We start from the raw sequence: 22,471 nt of genomic DNA, 5'->3' as shown, positions 1-22,471 counted from the left end.
CCTTAATGATACTATTCAGCTATTGACACACCAAAGCACCTTGAAGAGGGGAAAATAGATGAAATTACCTTTCTTACTTCAAGATTCTGTATAACTATATTGTGTGTAAAATAGTATCTCCCATTGTAACAGAAATGTATTGTTCTATGCTTAGAAGTAATTTATCCACCTAAGCTTCCCATATACAAATGCGATATTTGGTATCTTCTGCATGAGAGTTGTTACCCAGAAGCAGACAAGCCACAGCTTTAAGTTTAAAAGATTTTCCTCTACGAAGGTCACTACATACACAAGCTGTCAGTATGTGCTACCGTTTACAGGCATGAGTCATGTTAAAACTCAACTTACAGGAAAAGGCTCCTTCCAGCTAGCACCAACAATAGATGGCCTTATAATGGCTGTGTTTAATTTTGCACCTTCTTGCTGTACTACATATTCAGCTAAGGCTTTTGTATAAGTATATGTGTTAGGCCTATCGCCAATCAGTTTAGGTGTAATATCATTCACTAGGCCATCATCCATCCACCTACAAAAACAAAATAAGAGGCAAGTATAAGTTACTGCATACTATTTTACTGGGGAAGTGAAGGAAAAACGATAGCCAGACCAATCAAAAATAATTCTGCAATTAAAATACAATCTTTTCTTCAAAAGAACACGCAGGAAAACATAGAAGTATTATCATTACCTCAGTTCATTTTTAATGCTAGTGCTATTACATCTATAGTAAGTAGTAAGATTTCTTCCTTACCTTGATAACTATGAAACTAAAAATGATTAACTTACAAGAAGGTAAGATTTTGTATGACATGGAGGAAGTGATAGACTGATTTATATGTAAGATTACTATTATTTACATTGCACATGACTCGTCTCACACTTGTCCTTTTCACTTAGGGCTTGACAGCTACTAAATAAGACTACTACGTAAGATCTCAGGACAGCAAATGTACACACACAATACAGAACAAATAACTTTCCCCTAATAATATCCAATACAAAAGTCTATAGAACATGGGTATTCAGAAAGCACCAACATTAAAGACCTAACAGAACTGCTTGTACATTTGTTTCTGAGTAGTTAAATAATAGTATTTCAGTATATCAGACTGATCTTGCAATGGCCTTAGATAGAGGTAGTGAAGGTTGAAGGTAGTAAAGGTGAGCTGCTAACTTAGCTCTCTGTCCTTCACAGTACCAGCACCAGTACATTTGGAACAGTGCAGCTTTCTTCTGTTTGTTTTTAATAGCTCCTGATCTAGCTCCTCATACAGAAGGCTTCAGGAATAGCCTGGAGCATCTCCCCTCTTTCAGCACTGTTCTACCCCTAGCTCAGCTTAAAAAGAAACCATGAAACCTTAACCTATTGCCCTTACAGGAAAGGGTAGCATCAGCCTTACGTTAGACTAACAGAACGTCATAAGCCAGTTTCTTCATCTGTTTCTTAATCATTGTTTGGTACTTCATTACTAGGAAGTAAGTGGTTACAGATTACTGAAGTAACTTGGTAAAGCAACACATACTCAAGAGAATCCATCAGTTTCTTGGGATCAACAGGAGGTGGATAAACAATTTCTTCAATGTGTTTTCGATTGCAATATGCATACGCAGTCGAAACATGTATAAATACTTCTAGATTCGTCATTTGGTGTGCCAATGAGAGGAGCTGTTTTGTGGAAAGCACATTTAACTGAACAGCATCTCTGTTGATTAAACAGAAACTTGATTAGTAGAAAGCAAAACAAAAACAGCAAGCAAAAAGGAATAACTGGTCAACCCCCTAATTCTTTCCTAAATGCTTTGGTGGTGGATGTATATACAGTAATTCTAGTTTCTGGACCCCTTCCTCAACCCCCTCCCCACCAAAACCACTATGGATAGTAGTATCCTAACTTTCTTCTCAAAACAATGACACATTCCACCTAGAAATTTCTGTGTTCAGGATAACTTTTGTAAGTTTTACCTTGTTCTTATTGGCATCCTCATGCTCTGTTACTAAACAGGCAATATCAGAATATTGATCTGCTCAAGCTAAATTCTAATCCAGTAAGCGTTTCCTAAAATGTGATGGAACAACTGCAACAGGACACCTAGCTGCCAAAGGTATAGATGCCAGTCAATTTTAACAGCAGCCTTGAGCTTCCTAGGTCAAGGCCTCAGAATGAAGGTTTAGGGGGCTAGTAAGTTGATCTTCATGTAGAATAGCACAAGACTCAATAGTACAACAGGATTACAGGAAGGAAAAAAAAGTGAAAGGAGAAAAAAAAAAAAAAAATCAAGATCCACACTTGCATCCCTCCAACCTTCACAATGCTTCTCATTAAAACAGAGTCCTTAAGTACACTGTAGGAGAGAAGGTGTATCTCTACATTTTGCACTGTATCAGAATACAGCTTATGGACCAGCTATGATGATTTTTATGTATTTCAGACCTTTTCTCCAGCCTCTAGAAACTGTAAACAAGGCTAGTGCTTGTATAAATGTACAAATCAACTAAGTTTTAAGAATACTGCTAAATAAAACCTCAAAAATCTTTGCATTGGTGTTACAGTTTAAGGCTTCTTTATCACATATTATTACTAAAACATCAGGTGTGCAATGGACAAGGAACCCTCATCCCAAAGCAATTAAGTCTAGAAAGTGTTACTTCTGAAAAAGTTACTTCATCTAAAATAAGTTGTTTTTTTTTTTTGTTTTGTTTTTTTTTTTTTTTTAAGTCTTCAGTGCTTCTTTCAAAGAGGTCAAAGGAAAGAAGTTCATAATCATAGCTGCAAGCATCGTTTTAAGATATAGAAATACAGAGCCAATACAAACCAGGAAGGGTTCCAAAATAAGCTAAAGTATTCGCTTTCTTGGCTTTATTCCTATCACTGACCCTGAGCTAAATACTTTGAACTTTACATCAATTAATCCTATTAATTAATATAGGAAGGCTGCTCTAAGTGATATTCAGATTTGTAAGGTTCCTCAAAAAAAAAAAAAAGCCATTCTAGCACATCTGCTATGTGTTCCAGCCTAAAATCCTTCCTAAGAAACTAATTAACTGATTTTCTATTTTGCTAAACAGTGTACTAGGCCCTCCAGGAAAGTGTAAAACTGCCAGAAGCTTTCTGAATCAAGACCTTTCCACCAGTTTTTCCAATCACATTAAAGTCCTTCCAGACTTTTGACAGGTTGGCAGTTCCCCAACATTGAAGGTCCATGAAATAGCAATAAATATGGGCTACCTTATGTCATTTCAGTATACGATACAGCACTCTTGGAGGTAATGCCAACATTTAAAAAAAATCAAAATATTTCTCAACTCAGATTTTCTTTACCTAAGAGTTGCTTTACATTCATAAAAATTGGAGTTATTTTTCCAAAGTCATTTCTCCAAATTGTTTATTTATTCTAGTGTTTCATCACTAAATCAGGTCGTTGTTTCTAAAAAGCAGATATCTTTTCTTGCTTTTGAGAATCCTTTTTTTTGGTTTATTTCTTTAATAAACTTTGTACAAGATAGAAGTTACTCAATTTTTAGTCTTAAGCATTCTCCTTCCGCACCTAATTCTCCCTACACCCTCCAATGCAAACTTGCATTCTTCTTACTGGTGGACTTTCTGAAGGCTGAGCAACATTGAATTCACTGTTTGTTCATCAAGTAAAGAAAACAAGTACTAGAGTTTCCACCCCCATCCCAGTTTTGGGAAACTCATTCTCTAAACACATATACTTGCTAACAAGGGGAGCTAAAGGAAAAGTTTGTGTTCTCTTACACAAAAAAGCTCTGATATCAGTAGTGAGCACAGTACATACAGCTACAGATTATTTATAGCTTCTTCAGCCATCCCAGAAATCAGAGCAACACATGAGGTTAGGAAGACTTGGAAAAACAACATATTCAAATCTCTCTCAACAGCTTCCCTTCAAAAAGGGCTTTAAAATTCAGGTACAGAAATTTAGTAAAAAACACTAAGGGGCCTATAACAGTACAGAAGTCATTTATTTTGCTTCTAAGCACCAAGAATAGATGTCTTTTTGCCTAAAGCTTTTTCAAGATGTGATTTTTTTTTCCATGTCAAATAGTGTATTCTAACTGCTGGCAAAGCAGGTTTAAATAATGTATCTTCTGTGTTTCTATGAAAAGCAAATGAACACCCAATAGCAAGTTTTAGGTAGGGAGAAAAGGTTAATACCTGATGGGGAATCATTGAATTGACCAGACACACAAGAACAAAATGAGATTAGTAGTCAGACAGCCTGAATATTTGCAAGATTTTGCAGACACCTGAATTACTCCTTCCCTCTGAATACCATCAGCTTACTGAACTAGAAGGTACAGTATTTTAAACTCACCTTAGTGTTTCATTGAATCTGACTGTAGCAGCACAGTGAAATATAATATTAATGCAGTCTATAAGTTTTTGTTTGATCGGGCTACTAAGGTCCAGTTCAGGCTGTGTAAGTTCACTTGTAATTACTATTATTTTTTCTTTGAAGTCAGGCTGCTCCTCTCTCAACCTGTCAAAGAGCTGTCAAAACAGGATTAAGAATTCAAACTAATACCCAGTGAAGATAAAAGGCACATTTTATAATTGGAGATAAAAGACATTTTCTGGCCATATATAACTATATTGCCTTATTTCTCAAGATCAGTAGTGGTAAGATAGTGTTTTAGGTGTCCTACAATACGTTACTGACTTACCGTGAACACACTCAGTGATGTTGTTTGTATACATTTTATCCCAAGTGGTGAAAACAGAAGTATTGCATGCGTTGCACAGAAAAGCAGTGAGATTGATGTATACTTATAAAGAATTTTTCTAATGCTCATGCCTATCCTTAAGATAGGATCTCTCAATGTCAGAAGAAACAATTAGACACACAAAATTAAAGCAATTTTCAGTAGCAGTCTAAATACCGTTATCTTTTCTTTCAACAGGGGAAAGATGACAGCTTAGCCAGTTTCCAAGGTAGATAGTGTCTATTCAGATTCTTGCAAACCTGCACAAGTCATTCTGTTTCTCAGATTTAGAAAGCTTTCATCAAACTTGAAAAAAAAAAAAAAAAACACAACCATTTAAGAAAATCATTGACTTGTGCCAGCTCTGGGGAACTTCCAGATTAAAAACCTCAACAAAACATCTGTTTCTCTGGCCAGTTAAGAAAGAAAAAGCCAGGGTTAAAGGCTGCTTGCTGCATTAGAACATCTAAGCAAATCTTACCCATTTAAGAAAACTTCACCCACAACTGTGTTAACTGCATTCATCATACACCCTCTTAATTAAGTGGATTCTAATCACGCAGCTTAACACACTGGTAATCAACATGCAAGTTTTCCTGAGCAAAATACTATGGGACTGAAATAAAACACCTTTTTTTTCCCTTTTTAAACCAGAGCTAACCCTTCTTAATTGCACACGTGCCAGTATTTTATAGTGGTAATACTGCAGTGAGAGTATGGATCATATCCAGTGCTACCAGTCTTGGACTGATCTCCCAAGTATGAAATTTCACCTTAAAGGACAAAGTTGCCAAGGCAGCATTTAAAGCCTGTGATTCTTAATTCACATGTTACAGCAAACAGTGCTTACTTAAGGGTTGGAAGCCTTTTGTCATTTTTAAATAAATTTGTTATATTTTTACTTGGAACAATGTTGCCTGACTCTAGCATACTGAAACCACTGCCCTTTAACCATACTAAGATGTGTGACATGAATTATAATAGAAAGCAGTCTCACTGATAAACATTTAAAACACACAGAAACAGTATGGCTTTTTTAATCTGTATGTTCTCCTTTTCACATCCATAGCCATACATCCTTATCACATTACTCATACTAGCACTAATACCAGTACAAAAGGGAAGTAAGAACAAACAGCTAGAGTACATGCAACACATGACAAGTTGTTGTGTTTACATAAGAATTAGATATCTGAAGCCCAATGGAAACAGAAACCTCAATTTTTTGGGCTATTTGCAGATCAGTTCATCTTCACTATTGCATTCACTCATTTAGACTAGATTCTTCAAGAAAGAATGCCCAAGCATCTGTAGAACCAATTAATGGGCCCATCTAAATCGAAAAAAATTAACGGCAGGGCCCTTGCAAAAGACAAATTAAGACAACAGGTCCCATTAAAAGTGTTCAGTGTCCTTTGGAGGCATCCTAGTTAATCTATACACTTTCAAACCTATTTTGCCTAACCATGAGATAATGACAGAACAAACATCTGGTTTTAGCTATCCCTGTAGATAGTTGGGGAACAGCATCCACTTACACTCTTCTCTAGGGACTAAAATATAGGACTACCTCAAGCACTTTTTTTTAAAACAGGACATCAGATCTGAACTTGTTCCAGCAATAAATGCTCACCCAGCTTAAAAAGAACACAGATTGTTCTAACTGAGCACAAGTCACTATAGGCTATAAGCAGAAGATTTGGACTGAAATGTAAAATCCTCTTACAAGACATGAGCTTCCCAAAAGCTACATACAGGGGCTTAAACTTCAGCGAAGCTTAAGTCAGCCCAGACCAACACTACTGTCCCCTCTGCCTGAATACTATCCAGGTTTACTTGGCTAATAGTGTATACAAAGGACGGACTGAGAAGCTTTCTCCTTTTGGAGTTTAGTTTGAAATTTTGTTTTGGAGAATAAAAAGTGATGACTCCATGTACAGAATTTGAAACTGGATTTTAAGACAGAACACCACTGTAGCTCATTCTGCTGCATTTTGTAACATGGTACTGAACTGCAAGCAGATGCTTTTGGGTAACGAGCTAGAGTTTTGACAAGGTTATTGAGAAGAGTTTATGACAAAGCTATCTTCTCATCCGCTATAATCTTAACCAGTCAGACATGTAAGAAAATTCAGAGTCCTGCTTTAAATAACTTACCTTCTCATGCCCTAAGTGCAGTCATACTCTTACCAAGACCCTTTAAGCACCCTCTAAGCACACACTTTGAACAAACCATACTGCATCTGAACACATTTCCTAAGCCTGAAATATTAAACTGCCAACCCTGCCATCCCATAATAGAGGAAGGCATGAATAGGAATAAACAAACCCTGTTTTACCAAAGTTTATGCTAGAGATCACTCCATTATAAATGGGATACACCATATTGGAGAGGGGCAATACAGATGCAGTTTAAGCTATTTAAACACCCTGTTGAAAACATATCTCCTTGCATACCAGTAGATCCAACAGCACGTTCAAGAGAAGCGAAGCACTAAACCTCATCTTACAGAAAAGAAAATAAGGCACATGGAGAAAAAGCGACCTGAAACCCTCCAAAGAAGGGTCTTAATCTAGTCTTAGAAATCCCAGTCCACAATACCTTTTGCACTTGATTACATGTTCTCTTAACAAGTTTTAACTCAGGTATTTGACTTCTCAATCCTACATCACAGCTGAACACCCTCCTTCTAAATTAAATACAGAATAATTTTTCTTAACTGCACTTGTTCTAGAATAACAGTTTGGAAAACTGTCACAAACACTGTAAGAACCTAGGTTTAGGATTTCTGCTAGAACAAAAAAAGTAACTATTTTGCTTTAGGCAAACCAAAGTTGTTTCCATTTCATTATGAACAAGATACAAAATGACAAAAATGCACTTTGTGAGTACATGATACATACCTTACAACTGGTTATTTCCTGTATTCGTGCTTCAGGTGTCTGCCCCGATTTGTGTCTTACCAATACATACACTGCTTGTACTTTAGGACAAGATCTGAGCAGCTTTTCCAAAAGCACTTTTCCCATGAAACCTGTAGCTCCTGTCAGGAGGACATTCTTTCCTTCATAGTATTCAGGTATGGAAACCATTATGACCTTAAGAGAAGTTAAAGAAGCAAAAATATATTAATGAAACCTCTAGGAGCTCAGATTTGCCGAAGATACATAAACTGCACAGACGCAAACACTGAACTTCATACCTGAAAGAAACTTTTACCTGACTTTTTTTTTTTAAACCTATAACTGGTGCCTAATGTCTTCCACCCCCACCCCCCCCCCATGACAGTCTGAAGAGTCCTACAGGGTCAGCACAGTCATTCCAGATCTTATTGTAAACTGTCTCAATAGTTTCTTTAAGGAATTGGACATCCATCTCATTTAAAAATAGACTAAAAATTGAGCTACTTATCTGTGCGCATGGTCCTTTAAGACTAAGTGGCTATTCCATGTAAACAAAAGGTCATATAATTGAAATATAATCACAAGTAGATACTTCAAATATGTTGACACTGGCCCTGGCATTTTTGCCTGAGTGAGCCAAGTCCCCTGTCAGTATTAGGCTGAACCTTTCTACAAAGGGTGCTATGTCACAGAGAAGGTAGCTGATTGTTAGTTGCTTGGCGTGAGATCTGTTGTTTCCTACTGATTACAAAAAACACATTTCCACAGATGATACAAGGTTCTAGTCTTTTCATCAATTGAAAACTTATCCAAAAAAAGTATTAGAATTCTTACACAGAATGAAGATTTAAATATGCCTTCTAATGAAGCAAAGCGAAAGGAATTGACCTCTGTGCTAAATTTGAGTAACATGTGTTGTAGGCTTTTCTTTCGCTTCAGTTACTATAAAATTCTTATTTCTCTCCCAGCAACTGCTTGGGGACCCTATCTAATTCTAGATACCAGAAACTGGAACAACTGCTAAGGATAAATATAATGCTCTCTCTCACATGACCTTAATGACCTTTAGAATTCAAACTGTGCCTCGGGCCAACTTCAGCCCATTCTGTGCAGTCCAATACACTAATGTCTTCACCAGAACCTTAAAACAACTTACTGCTACTGTACAAGACCACAGAACATGGCTATAGTTCCATAATGGTATATTAACCTAATTAGACTGTCATAAAAAATAACAAGCTGATATAGTAGAATTACTATAGTAATAGTAATTATAGTGGTGAGGCACTGGAACAGGTTGCCCAGAGAAGTGTTCAAGACCGGGCTGGATGAGGCCCTGGGCAACCTGATCTAGTGGGTGGCAGCCTTGCCCATGGCAGGAGGGTTGAAACTAGATGACCTTTTAGGTCCCTTCCAAGCAATTCTACAATTCTGTAAAGAATATCTGTGGTCCCCCATAGCAGATCTATGGAACACTACAAAAATGGACAGACTGCATAAAAAAACATGGTTTAAGAACAATGTCCCCCTAAACAACGTGGGAGACTGTTTCTTAAGCAAAGAAGAATTTCAGTTCTGAATACCCGAAGAGGATGATAGCCTTTTTTCACCTAACACTCAAGAATACAGGAATGCAACTGCTAAAGTGTTTTCTTGTTGCTTTTTTTTTTTTTTTGCAGGGTATTGCAAGGAGGAACTTATCATGGAATATACATGAGATGCTGTATGTTCGGAATAAAGAACTGCAGGCTTAATTTGCATTTCTGCCCGGAAAAAAAGTATACATATAGTTTTGGAATATTTTCTACATGTCAGGTACCTTTTATATTAGAGACCTTGTGTTGTGCTTTTCATGTGCTCATACCATGACAACACTTCTGAATGTGCTCTAAGTGGTTACTTGCCAGAAATGAGTTATCACCTGAAAGAGCTTCAGTATCAGGAATTTGGATACAAAGTCTTGTGCTTTGTTGTCCCATGTGCCAACACTCTGTTCAACTCCCTTTGTTAAGGAGAACAGCTCCTGCAATTATTGCTGAATTGCAATAACGTAATAGTGAGATACAGTAGCAGGTTCAGAACTGAACAAGTACTGCTATTTTCTACTGGTCACAGCATATCGCACCATTATTTCATCTGCCCTTCCTTTAAGAGAAGTTTAGTATTACTTCGAACACAATGCCATATCCCCAGTTTGCTAACCTGTTTGCATGGCCAGAGACAATCTTTAAGTAAGTGTAGGAACTTCACTGCAAGCCCCAGCACACAGGCTACAGTTCAATGTCTGTTTTGTAAAAGAACTGAAAAAAGTAATACTACTGGTATTGAAATAAGTGTGCTGCTATGGTCCAACTTTCAGCTGGCTAGCTGAAAAATCTGACAAAATTCAGGGTAATGTGGGATAAAGAAAACTAAAAGCCAGAATAATCATTAAAATTTCCTGCCTCGGTTATTTCTATGTTCCTATGAGTATTGGGCTGGTATCAGATCCAAAATATCAGTACTATTCTCCTCAAACTTTTACAGAGCACCAAACCTATACATTATCCAGCTATGATTACATATGAAGAAATTTATTCACTAGGAAAAAAAAACACAAATGTGCATAAATATTCATATACCCACTCTTAAGAGACAGGAACACCTACATTTGCTGTTTTGTTTGTTTGTTTTTAAGTATTCTTAACTGCACTATTTCCAAAAAATCGTATTTTTTTTGTACTATTATTGAAAAAGTCTCAATACCATCTCCCTTTATCCTGTTCTCCAACAATTACAGTCTTTGGTAGTCTTTATTAACAGCAGTTTTCCACACTGTCTTCTCCTGCTTTATTCCTCCGGAAGTTTCTGACTACAAAAGATATTTACCTTTTCATAAGCATGCATTGCTGTCAAAGTTACAGCAATAAACACTGGGATTCTGAATGAATTGCCTGGAAGCACTACAGTTGAATTAAGGATAAAAGAGCACCCACAGAATCTGGAAGTGAATGAAGAAGAACTAATAAAGCAGCAGCCTATGCTAAGCCCTATCAAAAAGAAAAGGGAGTCATCTCAACTGCAGGAAAGGGAAAGAACAGTCCCATCCTCCACCCACCCTTCCCTGCCTTCTCTGAGAAATCAAAACACACCAGTTAGCACAGTATTGCTGGCAACTCCTAACTTCAAATTCAGAAGAGGCTTTTCCTTACAGGTATTATACATTAGTTGTGTTACTTTTTAATGTTCTTTTTGCTTAAGCTGTTTAAAGGTGTTGGGAAACACCTGTGAATCATAAGAATTAGGAAGGACTCCTCTAAAAAGGTGATGTGGCCCATAGCCCAGCTGACATGCCTCTACACCAACACATCCAGCTCCTCTTGCTTGTTTCCCATGCTGAAAGCCATGGTACAATTAGAAAACTAGGATTTAATTGCTATCACAGAAATGTGGTGGGACAAATCACACAACTAGAACATTGGAACAAAGGGCTACAAGCTTTACAGGAGAGACAGGCAGGGAAGGAAGGGTGGGGGTGTTGCCCTCTATGTTAAGAAATGGATAGGGTGATGAAGATGGTGAAGGGCCTAGAGGAGAAGATGTATGAGGAGCGGCTGAGGGCACTGGGCTTGTTCAGCCTGGAGAAGAGGAGGCTGAGGGGGCACCTCATCACGGTCCACAACTTCCTCGCAAGGGTGAGTGGGGAAGCAGGTGACCTATTCTCTGTAATCACCAGTGATAGGACCCGTGGGAATGGTGTTAAGCTGAGGCAGGGGAGATTTAGGCTGGACATCAGGAAGAGGTTCTTCACCGAGAGGGTGGTTGCACACTGGAACAGGCTCCCCAACAAATTAGTCACTGCACCAAGCCTGTCTGAATTTAAGCAGCATTTGGACTGTGCCCTTAGTCACATGGTCTAAACTTTTGGGCAGACCTGTGCGGTGCCATGAGTTAGACTTGATGATCCTTATGGGTCCCTTCCAACTCAGGATAGATTGTGAAGAGTTCCCTGTAATGAACAGCCAAGAGCAGGTTAAGAGCCTGTGGGTAAAAATTAAGGACCAGACCAAAAAAGGACCTCTCGTGGTTGGGCTCTACTTACAGGCTGCCCGATCAAGAGGAGCCTGTTGATGAGACTTCTTGCTCCAGCTACAGGAAGGATCACACTCAGGCTCTCATCCTCCTGGGGGATTGCAACTATCTGGATGTTTGCTGGAAAAGCCACGTGGCAGGAAGCAAGCCATCTGGGAGACTCCTCAAGTTCACTGAGGACAACTTCCTCACCCAGGTATTAGACAAACCAACCAGAGGAGAAGCATTACTGGACCTGGTGCTCACCAGTGCAGAAGAGCTCAATAAGAGGTTAAGATTGGAAGAAGCCTAAGTTGCAGTGACCACACTCTGGCTGAGTTTGTGATCTTGAGGGATATGGGCATGGCTAAGAGCAAAATCAGGAACATGACCTTCAGAACAACCACCTTGCAGCTGCTCAAAGAATTAGCGGATGAGATCCCATGGGACATGGTCATTAGGAACAGAGGATCTGATTGCAGCTGGCAACTCTTTAAGGATATTTTCCCTGGAGTGCAAGAGCTCTCTATTTCCACATGTAATAAATCAAGCAGGGAAGGTAGGAAACCAGCATGGTTGAATAAGGATCTGCTGGTCAAAATTCAGCAAAAGAAGGAAATGCACAGAAGGAAAAGACAGGAAGGAAAGAAAAATACTTCAAAAAGAAGGAAATGGCCACACGCCCTGGAATGAGTGCAGAAATGATGTCCGGATTTGCAGGGATGGGATCAGGAAAGTGCCAAGGCACTGACAGAACTAAACTTGGCAAGGGATACAAAGAGTAACAAGAAGCCAGTCTATGATTCTATGAAAGCAGATTACTGAAGAACTACATGATACCTATGCTTTTTAAAAAAAAAAAAATAGTTAAGAAATTGGTATTTCCCAGAGTAAGTTTAGTTTGACTTTTAATACAGAACAGGCTGAAGTAGGTCCAGGAAGGATACATACCTTGCAAGACAATAAAGCAGAATCAAATTTAGCATTTAAGGTTCAAATGTCTGCAATCTTTTAATCTAGTTTTAGAGTACAATTTGTTGCATGCTTGCAACAGCTGAATTGCATCTATTAACCAGCAATACATATTTTCACCAGTTATCCAATGACTTATTAATAGCTCCTTCACATGGCGACAGGTAGTTCTACTAAATACAACACTGTCTAATGCACACTTTGGAGAGCCTGAATTCCTATAATGTGGCTACTTTTTGAGCAAATAACAGTTAGGGGGGAAACAATCTAAAAGATGCAAGGCTTAGTAAGACTACTCTTAAGAGCTCTTGGTATAGAACATGGATGATCAATGTTACCAGATGATTTATGGGGATAAATTGACTTTGGAAGAGGAAGCTTCTGTTAAACTGCTACAGAAAAACTGATACTAGCGTACTTCCAAATCCACAGGCTGAGGGCTAATCCAATGGTGACACTTGGAAGATACCGTTCATTGGGTGGGTGCTGTACTTTAAGACATCAAGGGCTTCTAAGCACTTCAGAAAAACAAGCATACAAGCCACCTCCCAGATCCTAGCCATCTTGTAAAAAAATAATAATTCTCCTGTCTGAGGCTGGGCAAGAGCTATTATGGAACAAACAATGGCAGCTCTGTTTGCCTTCAGAGCTACTGCTGCAATATATAACTCATTGCTTCAAACAGAGGTCTCTATGGCTCTCGAAACAAGGACAAGTCTGTCTTTAGATGAGAAAGAACAATTCTCAGATTTTCCAAACACAAATTAAGATGCCTAAAAATTTGTCTTTTAATTGCCAAGAAAGCCTGTTGCAGTTCCAGCAAATGTTTAAATGCTAAATCCAGCAACTAGGAGTATGCACCAATGTCCTTGAGAATAAATGGCCTGTTTTCTAAATTATCACTGACGAGCATTAGTTCAGCAACACGCTCCTTCCCAATTCAATCATACTGAGATTATGCAGTCACAGGAAACAGAAAGTGTCCATATCCCAACCTCTCACAGATCAGCAACAAACCAAAGTTCTACAAAACAGAGCCTGATGAACTCACTTCCCCCTTTCCCTAACAGCTTGAACCTAGTCCTAGCAGCAGTGCAACAGAAAAAGGTCTAAAGATAAGGTCTACTGATAAGGTGGAAGAAACATTTCTCTGTATTCAAGGGATGTAGTCCACCTAGACGTCAAATCTGAATGCAACAAGTACTTTCAAGAATTGTACACACATGCATACACATCACAGATAAATTGTTACAGAAGGTAAAGCCTGTCATGTAGGGCTTCAACTGTCATATTGGAAGAACACTAGTGCAATCCAGAATAAAATCTAGGATAGATTTTGGACAGATTCAGGCAGCAAAGGAAGTAATATTTCACTCATCTAAACAAAGTTACTGCCAGAAAGACAAGCTTGGGTCATATCATGTCTCATTTCACCTGGAGCCCTGTTTCCACAAACATAAATCAATGAATGCTATCAGCAAAATGTCCACATTTTCAACAACCACAGGGGTCAGTGATCTGCCCTATTTGGGCAATACCTACTCAAAATATCACCAAAGAAGGACAGTTTGTTTGCCTTCAAGGTCCAAGGTTATATCCATTGAGAAACTTTATCTGTGAAAGATATGTTTTGGAAGACGAGTAGAGACTACAATAGAAAATACTGTTCCACCATTTCAAACTGATTTTGGTGTAAGTTAACCTCAAAACCTATCTATTCCAAACTTGACAGTCATGTGGAAGATTTGGGATTCTTCCCACAACTAGATAAAGACATTTATCCATTTTTTAGACTATTATTAAAATTCTTATCTCCTCTCTGCAAGGAGATTTTCTTTACTAGCTGTAAGCCACAGTCCACTGCAGGATAAACCTGCCAAGAAAATTTATGTTTCCAGGAGCTGGAAAACATATTGCCAGGTCTAGAAGCTAATTAGAACTACATTTTGAAGAGCTATCAAAACAGGTTCGCTAATTTAATATTAACTAGCTGGTCTTTCATTTAAGCTGGGCATTATGCTAGACAGTAAGGGTCTCATGCTTCCCCAAAGCTATACACAGCAAACATGTGGCTGACACTCACTGGTTATATTAGAGATTTTGTGAATAAAAAAATACTTCAAACTAGCTATATTCTTCAATCTTGAATTTGTTCGCAGACCAACCTGCTACCAATGAAGATATTTGTCTATTTTAAATGATTTAAGTAATGAAACAAGACGCCAGTTAGAGCAATTAATATAGTGAGGCCAAAGTTTACATGACTAAGCATATAGATGTATGCCCACAAATCAAGTGAGCTTGATTTTTAAAAAAATCCTCTTGCCCATAAGAATACATTGGATACTAGAAGTTCTTCCTGGACTACACACTCCACAAGTTATTCTCCTCATGGGTAAAATACTATCCTTTTCAGTGCATACATTCAAGTTAAAAAGCATTATTAAACTGCTTTAGTTTAGGCTTAAGTAATGCTGCATATGAACTACTTAACTACACCACTGCATTCTGATACAGAAATCTGGATTTATATCAGAAGCAGTAGTTCCGTGAACTCCTTTAAGACCCTGACCAAAAAAAAAAAAAAAAAAAAAAAAGTACTCAACTACTTTTGTAAGACATGAACTCGAACCAACTAACCCTATAATTTATTAGCAGAATTTGAAGTAAACAGTTTCCCTTTCAACCCAACCCACAAATTATTTGATTTGCAGTACAAAAACATTCTTGTGAAAACAAGACTCTTGAAAACCAGAGCTGTGCCTTAAGTCATGGGGTCTTTACCTTCCCTGCAGTAAGACAGAAAGATTAGAGGAAGTTAATCTCAGCAGAACTTCATTATTACACAAATTTGATGCATGTAGTTAGTTATACAACTAATTCCTATGTGCATGTTTGCACACCTTTCACCCGTAATTCTGATCTTACTACAAGTTTGCATTCACTTATGCCTCTATCCAGGGATTCCATACCAGTTAACCTGGAAATGGCTCTTGTCATCTAGTAAGCATCATGTTTCAAAGAGTACTGGAGAGACCCATGCTCTGCTGTAATTACACTTCCTTTGCAGTAAGGGCACTGAAAAGGAATTAAAATAAAAGTCCTTTTAAGAGCTAGTTTAATTCAATTAAGTAAAAGGCTTTTACTACTCCTTTATAGGAAGTCACATTTGTAACCTGATGTTTTTTCTAAACTCCTTACTGTTTGAACTTGGTCTTCAAGCACATGTTGAAAGAAAATATCTTTTGACACAATTAACCTGATTTCTCCAAGTTGAACAGAAGGCAAAGGCATAAATCAGCCCAGAAAACAAAGCAAAACACTATTACAATAAAGCACATCTCGTAAGAGAAAAAACATTTATTGTATTTCATCTCCAGTTCACATGCAACTGTGCTCAAGACTTACACCACAAGAACTTGCAAACATGTTTTAGGAAGCAAGAGCCAGGCTTCAATCAAGATTCACAAAACAATCTGGGCCTATGGTCCTGTTTGATTTAAGTTAATTAGAAATCAACATTAGATGTCTTGGTTGCACTTTTGGTTATGAAAGTATTATAAGAAAGTCTTACCGTGTATCAAGATAGTTGCATAAATCACAGCTCTACTGCTAACCCTAGAAGATTAAAACCTGCCTGAGGAACTGCCTGCAACATTGATGGACAAAGTAACACTGTCTCACAGTTGCCTACCACTGAAAATGCTGAAGCTGCAAGATGGCTCAATGTTTATTCATTGCATTAAGAAAACAAGCTGAAGGCATCAATTAAAACTTCATACAAGAGTATTCTGAGAACTGGTCCATGTATCCACTAGGAAAAGCCTGAATAATCCTGAAAGCAGGATTATTGTTCCAGTTGTTATTGTGATAACTGTCATTTTGCAGTGGCATGGAAGATTCTTTGAAATAGTTTAGAAAAGAAAAAGTGAGAAGAGAGAAGGAAGAAACAAAACCAAAGCAACAACAACAGAAACGGGTTCACCGGTACATCTAGTTTCATAGCTAAGAGACAAAGACAGAAGTTTTAATTAAAACCCAGATTCACGTTCCTCATGCTGATCAGCCAGGACAGAGACAACAGCTCAAACTGCATCCTCTGTGACATGCCGTTCAAAATATCAGAAGGCCAAAATAAGCCATTTGAGCTACTCTTTTAGCAGTATTTCCTTGAACTGTGTGGTTAATTTTATTAACACAGACTTTGCAGTCAGAATGTTTTATCTAAAAAAGCCTTCTTATCCTTCCTTTAAAGTTACACATTTATCATGGAATGCAAAGGTGTGAGTCACATTTTACCAGACATTATACAATGGATCTGAAGTCCTAGGAATCACCACTTCCAGGCTCCTTCCATTATTTCTACAATTTAAAAGGAAATCCTTACCAGTTAGTCTTTGTGATCCTCTGAGTTTTCCCAACTGAAATAGTTTCAGGTATTTTAAGAGAGATTTAAAGGTACAAAAATACCGTAATTCCTCATTTGACAGGTACATCTGAATGTTTAGTACTAATTCCCTACATTTCCACAAGAAAATCCTCAAATGCCCTTGATGTTTCACCAAACCCTGGCTTCTAATGCCTTTGTAGTAAAGGACACACCTAACAAACAAACTCATTGCTGATGAGCAAGTTGTAGAACAGCTGTAAAGAAAAAGGCAAGTTAAGACTTCCAGAAATTACATCCATTAAACTTAGAGCAAAGTCCTCCGTAGCCATGAATTTAATTCTTTAACATTAAACAAGCCATTTTCAAAGTTTTTCATACAAGTATATTGCCATCAAGCAGTGTAACATTTCAACATGAAGTAATTCAATGGCTTTCCAGTGCAAATCAATGAAGATTGCTTCTTTTCCCAACACTTTCCTGCAGATGTGCCTAAGAATACTTCTAGAACCTAAAAACCCATTCATTGACAATCATTCTGGTAGGTTGTATCTGAAGCCTAATCATATATTTATTAAAAAAAAAAAAAGTTTACTTTGCCTTTTCTCAAAACTTGTAGAATAAAACCCTATCAGAAAATTAAAAGACCTTTTTCCGCAGTTTGTGTGTCTTGAAAAAATAGCTCACACACATACATAGTTAAAGCAAACGCTACTGACATACTGCCTACCTGTCCTGTTCATAAGACAAACACAAGTGAACACCAATTAAATGGCATACAGAGCCCCTGTTCATGTTCTCAGAAGAATTGAGATTTTATTCCAATTCTGCAGCTGTTATTGACTATGTAGTTGATATGGGCTCCATATGTTACTTAGATCTATCCATTACACCTATTTTGCACAGGAATTCCTACAAATTTACAAACATCAAGCTAAGTAAAGACACAGAAAGGTTGGCATGATGTAGTTTGTGTATAGGTAACACCAAAGGCTGCTTACCAAGACCTAGTAGACACAGTCTTTCTAACCACACCCTAAGGAAAAACACAATAGGGCACTCAAATAGAGTCACATTCTTTGTAAGGATTTCAGAAAAGCTCAAAGGCGAGGAGGAAGTTTTATAAAAGAAAGCCTCACAAGAAACCCCATGTTGGACCTACTCAGAAAGATAAGAAGGAAAAAAAGAGTATCGATTTGATTCAGAAAGACAGTGCTTGCTAGGACTGCTTGCAACTTCTACACTTTTAAAGTGTTGAGGCTAAATAAAACCTCACTGGAGGACTACATTACAGCCAGATTGCTGCAAGGCTCAAAATTAGCAACTGGGAGAAACAGTATGGATGTACATGATAGCACTAACCATACTCAGCCATTAAAGTACTACATGAGATAAACCATCCATCCATCCACAGAGTACCAAAGTAGCAAAGTTCAAGTTTTGATGCTACTAGTTGCTTTTCAAAAGGTTTGTTTGCATTTTAAAGTTCCAAAGCTGCTCCGCTTCCTACAGACAAGAGGCATGCTTTACCAAACACAAACCTTCCTCAGACATTGAATATTTTGGGACACACACACAAAAAAACCTAACACGTTCTTTCAGGTGAGAAGCTAGCCAAACCTGACCTCCCTGCAATGATACAGCTAAGCTTTTGACTACATCTAGTGTGTTCTCTAGCACTCGGTAGCTTCAGATGAAGCATTAGTTGAGCCTGTCAGGAGCCAAGAGGTTCTATGGATAGACACTTCTATCTCCTCCATTTCCAGGAAATATGTTAGTACATGTATTTCAAGATATGTGTTACTCCAACTTTTAAAGGTATTGTCAGGAAACACACTAGAGAACTGACACTTAGTGATGCTCTCTACTCACACCTAGCCAGCAGACATCCTGTAAACTTGCAAAAAATAAATAAATAAATAAATAAATCTGAGGAACACCAAGTACTGGATGAAGAAAAAACATTTACTGTTACCAGTCACAGTTATGCCTCATTCCTAACTTAGTTTTCAATACCAGTTCCTAGGGAGAATTAAGATAGTTTGTACCATCGTAATTATTGGAAGGAAAGGGGTATTTAGCAAATATACACCTCTAAATTAATCAGTCACACAAAATGCAAAACAACTGCATATGGTGCATTTACTGTTGAAACTATTGTCTCTAGTAAAGCTTCATTAGACCTGCAGTCCTGCATAAGGTAACTAAACCCAGTACCCGCAGTAGAAAGTTACAGACCTGCATTTGCATATTGCTTTTTCAGTTTGTTCTAGCTGTTGCAGGACTAGACAGCCTATCTTTAAGATCCAGAGTTTTTGGGCTGGGAAAGTGCATTTTTTTTTAAGTGATTTATATTTGGGTAGATAGTACAAGAACAGAATAGAAAAAAACTAAGATATGAAATCTTAGAAATATACTCCTAATACATCACCTGCAAGTTGTTAAAGCATTGGTACCTCAGTTATGAGGTGTAGACAAGATATCACAAATTGGAGGAGACGAGGGCAGAGGCATTTAGAGCTTGCTTGTACAAACAGATGCCCTAGCCAGTAGAACTCCTAAGCGCTCCAATTCTGTTTTAATTACTATTAAAACGGTTATTAAAATATTAAAAGCTTCCAGTTGCTAGAGCTGTGAAATAGGTTAAGTGAAATTAAAGGTTTCTACCTCCCTGGGACTCAGGCTGGCTTCAATTCCAAGCCTGCTACCAGTCCGCGTGCCGCTGCAGCTGGCCCCCCATCAGTCCCACTCCCCGGCCCCACGCGGGCCCCGAGGCCCTCCCAGGCTCCCCCACCGGTCAGGGGCCGCCGCGACTTCTGATCTCCTATCGAACGGCGCTGCCGTTCGCGGCACGAGGCCGTTTCCCTTCCCCCGCACGGCCACCCCCGGCGACGTTACCGAGAAGGGGGAACCGCCGGGCCGCGATGCTGGGACCGGGCCCGCCTGCAGGTGGAGCGGCGGCCGCAGGCCTCGCCCACGCGAGAGCGCGGCGGCAGCAGGCCGGGACCCCGCCCCTTGCACACGCACCGAGCCGAGCTCCCCGGCCCGCAGCGGAGCCCCGCGCTGTCCTTCAGGACTCCCCCCCCCCCCCCCCCCCCCCGCCGCCGCCGCCGCCAGCCCCCGGAAGCGCACGACGGCAGCGGCCGACTCCCCCCCACTGCCTCGCCTCGCAGGAGCGGCCCCCGCCCCTCCGCAACGGCCGCTACCTGCTGCGGGCGGCGCCCCCCGCCGAGCCCCCTGCGCTGCTTCCCGGACGCGTGCCCCGGCGCTGGCCACCGCTCCCCGGCGCTCTGAGCGGCCCCACGCAGCGGCCCTAAAAGAGCCGCTCCCGTTGGCCGTTGCGCGCGCGGCTCGCGCCCGCCCATTGGCTCCTGGCCCCGTCGCTCCGAGGGACGAGGACGCCGGGGGTTGGCGGCCGGGCGGGAGCCGCACCCAGCGCCCCCGGGCGGCCCCCGCCACGCCGGCTCCGTGAGGCGGGCCCGAGGCCTGCGCCGCTCGCCCCGCGCCCCTCCGCGAAGCGCGCGGCGCTGCGAAATGGCTGCGGGCTGGAGCAGGGAGGCGCCGGGCCGGCTTCGGCCGTCACTGGCTGAACTGACGCTTGAGAAACCAGGCAGCCAAACGCCCCTGGACCCTGTGCCTGGCTCTGATTACCGGCCTATTGCCCGTACACATCGCGCCTCCGCTACAACAGCTATTGTGCTACATTGCCCCACGGTTGTTACCAAATACCGCCGGGCCGTACGTTGCCGTTGTGCCATCCCCTGCCACCGTACGCCATTCATTTCACAACTACGCATTGCACAGGTGGACGTGCATCAGATTTAAAAAAAAATACATCAAGTGTTCAAAAGTTAGGAAATACCCAATATGAGCTTGCCCAACCGGTATTACAGTGCATATAAATTATTACATGAGAGCTGCCGTAAACATTGACTTTGCTTGTGCAACTGCATGTTACTTTTTCGGAACAGTTTCTGCCTGATCCAGGCCATGAGAATGGGAGGTGTGCTCGTGTAATTAGCAGCTATTCAGTTTACATTTTCCTCATTGTTAGATGAGTCTCTCGTGATTTATTTATTACAGAGCAGTTAAACCATGCTCTGGATATGAAAACCTTAATCTCTTAACAGACTGCTTAGAATCATACAACGCTGGATATCAGAACATCTAGTGGGCAGTTTTTCAAAGACGTTATTCCTCAGGTAATACCTGCTTATCGAAGCTGAAGCATTATACAATCATCTGCTACACAGGAGAACCAGGGAACTCAGGCAGTGCAAAGATCTTAGTTCAAATCTCTCATGATCCTGCTAAAAGATTTTACTGCTTCACTATAGTAATTTTTAGCTATTATGGCACGGATGTTTCACCTTCTTGTTCTGGTGAAATCTTGACATATTGTAGCCTTTCTGACTATAGGAATGAATGCCTGTGTGAAATAGGCATTTCAGATTCCCCTGTATGGTGGAGCAGCTCAGAGATACAGTTGCAAAGTTACTTCCAGTGCATACCTACTCTTTAGAAAGATTATTAAAAAAAAAAAAAAAAAAAAAGTCCACATCCTATTGGGCACAAACAAATTATTACAGTGGTTCAATTCGGGTGCATTTTTTCAGAAGTCACTTTTTAAAATGTGTGTATTACAGGAGTTGGAAGGTTGGAAGTAAATGGGCAGATATTAGTGGTATTTCAACAAGGGAAAAGCAGTATATTTTGTCCAGTCTCATTTTCTCATTTGATAACAGCTAGGAAATGGTGGGGTTTTAAACTTTCTATATAATAAATGCCGTATAATCTAATGATTGTCATAACTCATTAATGATATGTTGTAATGCAATGACAATACCTTAGCTGATGCACTCGATATGAATTGTAGTCTATAATAATAATAATAATAATAATAAAGCAATTTTGGCATCAGAACTTTAAATCAAATTTCTTGGCAGAATAGGGGAAAACCAGAAAAATATATGTAGAAGTTATCAAACATGTAATCGATACGCTGAAAGTCACAGTTTTTCTTCACATTCATGGGTTCTGTGGGCTCCATACCTCTGACAAGATCACCACATCATCAGCACACATCAGGTGCATGCAGCACCACGAGGTGACTTAGCGGCAACACAGCAGAGCACAACATCACAAAGCTACCTTCAATGCCATCAGATCATTACAAGTATAAGAGCAGCCATAGCACAGCCTTATCCATTCACACTGATAATTGGTGAGTTCTGTTCAGTGAACTCAAAATATCAACATGTTTCAATGTAGTAACATTTGTCTGACTCAGTCTCTTGCTGCACTATGACAAAATGTCTCAACAAAGCAAAGCATTCCAGTGATACGGAATGAGTTCACAATGCTGTAAAACTTTTTCATCTTCTCAAGAGCCTTAGAAATTTTAGAAATACTGTGAGATCCAATGATCTGTT

The 22,471-nt window shown here is 39.6% G+C and overlaps 1 protein-coding gene across 3 annotated transcripts in view; it reads right to left on the bottom strand.

Annotated features, from left to right (window-relative positions):
• The window catches only part of FAR1 (fatty acyl-CoA reductase 1), a 37,517-nt gene extending 17,114 nt beyond the window's left edge, over window positions 1-20,403 (bottom strand). The window contains exons 1-5 of one of the 3 annotated variants that reach the window (XM_027461318.3): window positions 20,246-20,403; window positions 7,631-7,825; window positions 4,339-4,514; window positions 1,524-1,703; window positions 349-526 (exon numbers count right to left, since the gene is read on the bottom strand). In XM_027461318.3, coding sequence (XP_027317119.1) covers window positions 349-526; window positions 1,524-1,703; window positions 4,339-4,514; window positions 7,631-7,819 — 723 coding nt within the window. In that variant the 5' untranslated portion in view covers window positions 7,820-7,825; window positions 20,246-20,403. Of the gene's footprint in view, window positions 1-348; window positions 527-1,523; window positions 1,704-4,338; window positions 4,515-7,630; window positions 7,826-19,706; window positions 19,782-19,937; window positions 20,071-20,245 lie in introns of those variants that run through there. The other 2 variants (XM_027461319.3, XM_072039452.1) reach the window with 2 other exon arrangements.
• Between the last annotated feature and the right edge of the window lie 2,068 nt (window positions 20,404-22,471).

Source organism: Anas platyrhynchos, chromosome 5 (genome assembly GCF_047663525.1).
Source record: "Anas platyrhynchos isolate ZD024472 breed Pekin duck chromosome 5, IASCAAS_PekinDuck_T2T, whole genome shotgun sequence".
Classification (NCBI taxonomy): domain Eukaryota; kingdom Metazoa; phylum Chordata; class Aves; order Anseriformes; family Anatidae; genus Anas; species Anas platyrhynchos.
Note: the sequence above shows the minus strand (reverse complement) of the source record. Positions and strands in the feature narration are given on the sequence as shown.